Below are 7,917 nucleotides of genomic sequence, written 5' to 3'. Positions count from 1 at the left end.
CTGCTGATTAAAGTTTCCGATACTGAAAGTCGTGATACTGGACCCAAAATCCTGAGCACTATGGAGTTCTTTCCAAGCAATGTGTCATACACAGGTCAGTACCCTCACTGCCATGGTAAAAGACTCACAGCCAGTCTTTGAAAGACTATTAAATAGTAACTTTAATACAGAGCTGGACAAGCATACAGGCTAGCAGTCTGGAAGGTGTTCTAACTGTTGGAAGAGATCCAACAGTTCTGTACAGCTCTTGAACAGCTCACCTTCACTGATGACCCAGTTCAAGAAGGCAGATTTCACATTCAGATCTCACACTTGGGACAGTGCACCCCAGGGTTCTACCAACAAACATTTGATTAAAGATGTCCAAGGGCACAGACAAGGGCTTATCAAGACTTCATCCTATCCATTAAGCCTGTGATCAACAATTATCCTAATCAGTTTTCTAACTCCTACAGTCAAGTTTTTGGCAGAGCTATTATTTTCTCCTTGCCTCCTTGAGATCCACCATTAAAACCTTCTTTGAGAGCACACTTGAATTCTGTCATTCAAGAACTATTCTGCCACCAGCTTTCTAAAGCAACTACTCCATAGCAGCTGTCCAGTAGCAATCATCAAAAGAAGAAAGACACTGTCTACTTTGAGCTTCTTGAGAAAAATCAAGCTTATCTTCTGGTGCAGAAAAGACTAGGAGCCCCTTAACTTTCAGCGCCTGTGGATGGGGATACCCTGTGCTACAGAGAGTAAGATGAGAAACAACAATAAACGTCATACTTCTCATTACTCTAAGAAACATGATTCTAGTTAGCCTTCCAGATTTGAGAGCATCAATTCATTCAAAGAAACTCTAAACATTCAGTGTATCAAGAAAGCAACGTAGGAGATGGTAAGCAAACACTGCCTTAACTCACATGTTTAAAAGATCCATGCGGGGCTGCAGTTGCTCCTGTGTCTTCTAGATACTCATCCCAATTGAATTCCATTTCTTCCACACTGGAACCAGCATCTGGAAGAGAAGCCAAACACTTCCAATTTAGCAATCTGGTGGCTTGAGCTTTAGGCTACCACCAACTACAGCAAACCCCATTTCAATTCCAAATGACAAAGTACACAAGTATGCAGTAAACTTCAGTTACGTGTTTCAACACACAGACAAAACTATTTGCCTTTTGTTTGTATGCAAAGGCACTTTTAAGTTGGACCTGGTCTGAAAAAGCAAAATCCTGAGGATTTTGGTTAAGCACAAATTGCTTATAATTTGTGAGAGGAGAACACAGGCAGAAGAGCTTTGTATTTGCATCAACAAACACAAGAGACTCAAAACTTCGTGAACACCAGACTGTTAGTGTATTAAATTTAAACCATCCAGGAAACAGCAACACCAATAAGTAAGATTTGAAAAGAAAGACTAAAAAATGTGAAATATGACTCTTCTCTTTTTTTAACTTAGACAGTATGCATTTAGTTGTTCTAAAACACCAGAAGCAGAGAGGACTCAGAGTAGTTCTAAAGAAAACAGCTTGAGACACAACTGAAATCAAGACTACTGAAATTAGTCACTTTAAAAGCCCAGCTCATAAGGTGTAACAGCTTCTTCAGACCAAGAAATTCTGATTTTGGGATGCATTTGAACCATGTATGTGCTAAACCCACTCAAACCACAGTTCAAAACTCACTCGGGTTGTCAGGGATGCAAGTACCTGTAGTGACTCACACTTCCAATTAGTCAGATTTGTAATTATTATTGTCAAGCCTGTCCCCCAGCCCCAGTCTCCCCTTTAGTTCCTGGCTCACTTCCTCACTCCTTTCCATCTCTGTTTTCTCCGTTGCCTAACCCACTCTGCTGAAAAGACCTCAAACCAGCATAGGTTGAATTTCAGGTCCCCCATGTAGTTCAGCCTGCAGCCACATCACATTTTCACTGCAGGCACACAGTGGATGACCAGGGAGGGTCCCACCTCATGTAAGCAGCATTTTTAACCCAGCTTCAGGTGCAGCAGCAAAACGGGATGGCAGTGACATGACACAAAAGCAGAGCTTTCGTTTTCACTTTTAGACTGATTCCTCCAGCTGCACCATAGTTGTCTTCATGAATGAACAAGGGAGCTTCCCCCTCTCAGTACCAGGAAACCTGACACCTTGTTTATGTTAGAAAACAGAGAAATCTCTGTGTATCTCAAGCCCAAGGAGAGCTGAGGATACTAACCAAGGTTACAGGACACTAACATTTCCTACACCCTGAGCCTTTGTTAGGACAGGCAGTAACTGCTCTTTCAAGGAGTAGTAGCTTGAGCAGGAAACCTTACACATAAAAAAAATGAATGAAGTACCACTACATGCCCTTATCAGACCTCTGGACATACTGACAACTGCTAAGTATGCTCCAGGACAGTGCCTAGTCCTCGAATAGAAAGGAGCAAATATTTGCCCAAGTCTGAGATATATTACATAGACAAAAACACCTAGAAGTCTTGAGTGTAAGGAGGTTCATTTCTTCTTCAGGCTGATGGTTAAGCTCATCTTTTTCATTGTAACTCTAGCAGTTATCATTTCCCAAAACCAGTTAGCTGCTGTTTGCTGATGACAGTATCTATTTTAAAAGAGGGTCTTATCTCTCCCAAACCCAACTTCTGCTGGTTTTAGCCAACCACAGTTGGTTATATAGGCATTGCATAAGCCTCAGAGCTCAAAAGATTCAAAGCTTGAATATCACCATTGCTTTTAAGGGATAATTTTTAACTTACTGAAGAAATGACCTGGAGAAATAGCTAAGTTTTATTGTGAAAATTTTTGAGGGAGTAAAGAGGTTAAGGCAGAGATTTTTTTTTGTTTGTTTGTTTGCAAATTAGGGTGGAGCTGATCAAAGCTTTGGCTCTAAGTCATTCCATGAAAAATATAATTTCATTGCAAAATGTTGTTAAAACAGATTAAGATTTCTTAATACATTTAAACAGCATTTTATTTTCATCTGGCCATAAAAATGCTTAAGTTCACAGCTTCAGAACCAAAGTGGTAACAAACTCAGCTCGGTCATAACATCTATGGTCAGTCAAAAGCAAACGTGAATTCTGTCTGTTTTTTCTCGGGCCCAGAGGAAGCCAACTCAGCCCTTCCCACCAAAACTCAGCCAGCTGCTCAACAGCAGCAACAGCCCCACACTCATCCAGCCCCAAAAAGCAGTGCCTGCACTGTCTAACACACTCCTGTTTGAAAGGAAACAAAGCAACACGAGTGCTCTGTGCTTGTTAATAAGTTTGAAAGCCAAGCGGCTCAATCTGGGAATACCACACGGGCCTTGAGGCTTTCCAGCAGAGCTCTTTTCCAAGCCGCTTGCAGCAGCAACTCTTCAATACCCGTTATCATCAGATAACTGGCTGAGGGGCAGTTAAGCTCCTTAAATGAGGCACAGGTCACTTCACACACTGAAAGGGTCAATTAGTAACTTATGTTGCCACTTAATTGCTACAAGGAGCTCCTAGGAAAGCCAGTTTGCCTGCTGCTCCAGCGACCCTTTGCCTTTAACTACAGTTACAACCATTCCCAACTGGATCAGTTACCACAGGTCCTTTGTCACTCCACTCATCCATGGTCTCTGCAGCCTGTCTGCTTCCATATCCAAAAGAGCTGTTTCATTCCAGGAAACACTTGCTGTGGTGAGAAGGGGTCAGACTGCTCTGTATTGCACAGTGCCCAAAGCTTACCAGCACAACCAAAAGCTCTCTTCAAACTCATTTTTTTTCACACAAAACCCCCACCAAACCAAATAAAAAACCCCAATCAAACCAAATTAAAAAAATCAACCAAGAAAAATTATCACAAATGCCCACTGCAAATTTAATGCTCTTCCTGCTTTATTTTAGCGAGTTTCGTTGAGTCAGTGGGATTTTTCATTCCATTTTTTACAAGAGCACCCCCACACAGCTTTTTGCCCTTCATTCATGCACAAAAGTTCAATTCAGCTTGTGTTTACACTTTACTAAGGTTTTACAACTAAATGAGCAGTGATTAGCCTCGCACTCAGCCACGGAGCACACTGAGCCAGGGAGCTCAGGAGCCTTCCTCCCGTTCAGAGGCTGACACAGCTCAGAGCTGTGCTTAGCTAGAGTTCTAACCAACCTACAGCATTCCAGGTTATTTAGCACATCACTTCACTGGAGCAGTGTGGAAAAGCTCATTGAATAAAGCTCAGAGCAAAAATGCTGCATGAGGATTCCTAGTGAGAGCAGTAAATTAGATTTTTAATTGTGGCATGTGGTAGGACTACACAAAGCAAGAAAAAGCTCAGAAATCAAATCTCTCTTTCAACATGTGAATGCAGAAACACTCCAAGAGTGGGGCGAAGGACCATCACTCTGGTAAGGCTGTCGGAGTCAGAATCCCATCACTTCTCAGTTTTATTGGCAGGACAGTAGCAGCAGAGCAGGCCCTGCTTGAACCAAGCCTTTGACCGAGTGGATTGGTATTTTTTGCAAGGCCCTATTGCACAGCTCAGTCCTCACAGGTGAGCACATCCCAGGATACACAGAGGACCAGTTCATTGAAGCCACATTCCTGAGGGGCCATATGTCTGTACTAAACATTCTGATCAGCCCAAGTTCAAACTACTCAATGAAACCACAAATTCTCACTACTGTGAGAAAGCTTGCAAATCAGTCTAACAACAAGCAAAACCATATTTAATCCATTTTATTTTAAAGCACAATTTATTAATCTAATGCTGCATGGGTGTATATATTTATGCTCTCTTTTTCTCCCCATATCCTTAATTGCTACAAGTCCTAAATTAATTCAGCTTTCTACTTCGTGGAGACATTTTTCTGAATTAAACAGGATGACTGGGCAGCACATTAGCTCAGTAGCAAAGCACAACTTTGGCTAAATCAGGGAACAACACCAGATGTGATTTTCGTCTCCCTGGCTTTGCCATACAACTAGTCATTGTCAGTAAAGCTTTCAAATCAATTTCTCAAGTAAAATCTGAGAAGTGCCCCACAGAGATTCTGTGGAGAATGCTCATCACTCTGGAGGTGAGAAGTTTCTCTGTAAGAATATCAGAAGTGTCCTAGGTAGTCACATCACTTCCCATTTGTCACTATCCCTATTAGCATCATTGGGAACACTAACTCTTCCTTTCTGGATTTTAACATGAATTACATCCTGCTACTCTCTGATACACACAGGAAGAGAAAGAATATGAAATTGTACCATTTGGACACTAGAATCTAGTGAAATATTAAAGACGTTGCACCTTGAAAATACCTGAAATGGAAACAGTCTACACCAAGCTGTTTTGATCTTTGGATTTGAGTTAAACTGTCACTGCAAATAACTTTCATGCATCTTTAATGTGATTTAGTTGAAGACTGCCACATTGGACACTGAAGTACATCATGCTGAAGTCTGCAAGACCTTCAATTAAGGCTAACCTAAAGGTTTCTCACCCTGAAATGTAGATATATTTCAATCTGATTTTAAAAGCAGTTAATCTTTTTCATCTATACCAGCTGCAAGGCCATGGATAAATAGACAGGTTGGAATTTCAGCAGCTGAGAAAGACTGTGACAAGAATGAAAGTTGTCTCTTCCCCTGGCAGTACAGGAGAGCATCACAACCAGCAGCCCTGGCCACTGTCTGGGTTTTTGGGAGGCAGAGAGCCTACATGTAAAACCAAAAAGACATGTAAAACCAAAGTCTGTGGGGAATCTCCACAGACTGCTACAAATTAACAACTGGGAAAAAATTACACCAGTCAAAGAACACAAAAGGAATGTTCCAGTAGTGCTTTGGATTAGTCTAACTCAAAAGCACTTCAGAAAACAATATTGGAAGGCACATGCTTATGCTTACATGGGGCAGCATTTACTGGGAACTATCTCCAAATGCAGCAACTAAAGCTCTTGTTACTGTTTGCTTTTCACAGCCTCCCATACTCAAACCAGGCACAAAAGGATGCTCAGGAAAACAGCTGTTGAGTAATTTCAAGCCAGTATCAAACCCTTTTCCTAGTAATTCCCAAAGCACATAGAGAGGACTGTGTGATCTCTGTTATTTTTTGAGAAAGATGGGAAAATGGCAGTAATGGCTTTTGTACTGAGGGATGTGCTACCAGCCTGTGAACACACCACTGCTGACCATGTAAACATCCCCTTACTGTTCCTCTCTCTTACACTCGATGAGAGCAGTTAGCAGTTTCCACTAGCCAAGTAAACAGTATCTGCATGTGCTTGGAGACATTCTACATACTTGTCCATGATGCCTTTTCTTGCTTTTTTAAGGATTTAACATTGAGAACAACTTGACTGATTTGCTGCAATTAATAATCAAAAATCATAAAGCAGACAATAGCATTCTCTTACAAGCACTATAGATTAAGATCACATTTAGCATTTCTTCAGTAACAGCAATTAGATTTCCATAAAGTAAAGGTACAAAAAAACTACTAACAGTGAATTGTCCTATGAGAAGAGCAGTTTGTTGGACAAGAACCAAAGGAAAGTAACACTCAGATAAAATCCTGATCCAACTGCTTACGCTGGTAACAATAATTAAATTTATAATTAAAATTACGCTGGTAACCATAATTAAAATTAAAAAAACCATACCACCACCATAGGTAGAGACCTCCTCAAGGAAAAAGGACAAACCATGTCAGGCAAGACAGAAAAAAATGGATGGTCCCTACCCCTATAAGAAGGTACAATCCCAGAACTGTTCAGAATGCTGTTAGTATTCTCAGCCATCCCAGACTGACACTCTTCCCAGCCTGGTGTTTCAAGGTGAACCAAAACCTGAGCTAATTTATCATAATATACCCCTCCTGCAGCAGGTTAGGAGTTGATATCACAAGCCTATCAAAGCAGACACACCAAGGCACTTCAGAAAAACAGGACAGATTACAATGGCAGCAAACAACTTCAGTTATCTGACTTTTTAAACCAGCAGCATAATCTTGTCAAAATATTAAGAACAAGATGAACACAAGGACAGAACAAGATAACATTAACCACTTTGACAGACAAATGCCTTAAAACAGCAGTGTTAAAACCACTGAGCTTTTCATAAGCCCTTCTCATAGTGATGCCACAAAGAGGGAAATTACAACTTCTTAAAAATACAGTTACTAAGGCAGGTCAGATTTTGTTCTGCTTTAAGACAATGACAGATGCTGCTTTGGAATAAAGCAATAGTGAACATAACCACGGCAGCCTCACAGCCAGAATCTAACCCACAATCATTGAAATCTGAGTTTCTCCCTGCATACAATACACAGCATCAGACACCTGCACTATGAAACATTCACTGTGCTTGGCTTTCTTCTGTCTTGCTTGCCAAGTTTTTTAGCATAATTGGCCAGGCAGCTTGGCTGGACTATTACCTGCATCATACTGCTGTTCTCCATTCATCTCCACAGTAGTCCAGTGGTTATTTTGAGCAGCCAGAAGCAGAGGAATCCAAGGCTGTCACTGTTTGGTGGTCATGAGTTGCCTCCCACCTTTGATACTGGCAGTCAGGACATTCAAGAAGGGATCCTGAAAAGCACCTGAAAAGAACAACCGGTAAGAAAATCTCTATTGGATTTTAACTGCTCTTAAGACAGAACCACAGAATCACAGAATGGTTTGTGTTGGAAGGGAACTTAAAGACCATCTCATTCCAACCTCCTGCTCTGGGCAGGGACACCTTCCACTAGACCAGGATCCTTCAGGCCCCATCCAACCTGGCCTTGAACACTTCCAGGGATGGAGCAGCCACAGCTTCTCTGAGCAACCTGTGCCAGTGCCTTAGCACCCTCACAGTAAGGAATTTCTTCTTAATATCCAATTTTCAAACCTATTCCTATGAGCAACTAAATTGTTATTGCATTATGAATGGTGGAAGCTGAAGAAGGACAGGTGTAAAGTGAGCCCCAGCAGCTCATGG

General features: G+C 41.4%; 1 protein-coding gene across 1 annotated transcript in view; it reads right to left on the bottom strand.

Moving 5' to 3' along the window:
- The window catches only part of SFMBT1 (Scm-like with four mbt domains 1), a 33,214-nt gene extending 25,672 nt beyond the window's left edge, over positions 1-7,542 (bottom strand). The window contains exons 1-2 of the mRNA XM_009070281.1: positions 7,373-7,542; positions 909-1,003 (exon numbers count right to left, since the gene is read on the bottom strand). Of these exons, the coding sequence (XP_009068529.1) occupies positions 909-1,003; positions 7,373-7,400 (123 nt within the window). The 5' untranslated portion in view covers positions 7,401-7,542. The remainder of the gene's footprint in view (positions 1-908; positions 1,004-7,372) is intronic.
- Between the last annotated feature and the right edge of the window lie 375 nt (positions 7,543-7,917).

Source organism: Acanthisitta chloris, unplaced genomic scaffold (assembly GCF_000695815.1).
Source record: "Acanthisitta chloris isolate BGI_N310 unplaced genomic scaffold, ASM69581v1 scaffold29532, whole genome shotgun sequence".
In the NCBI taxonomy this organism is placed as follows: domain Eukaryota; kingdom Metazoa; phylum Chordata; class Aves; order Passeriformes; family Acanthisittidae; genus Acanthisitta; species Acanthisitta chloris.
This window is presented reverse-complemented; position numbering and strand designations above follow the sequence as displayed.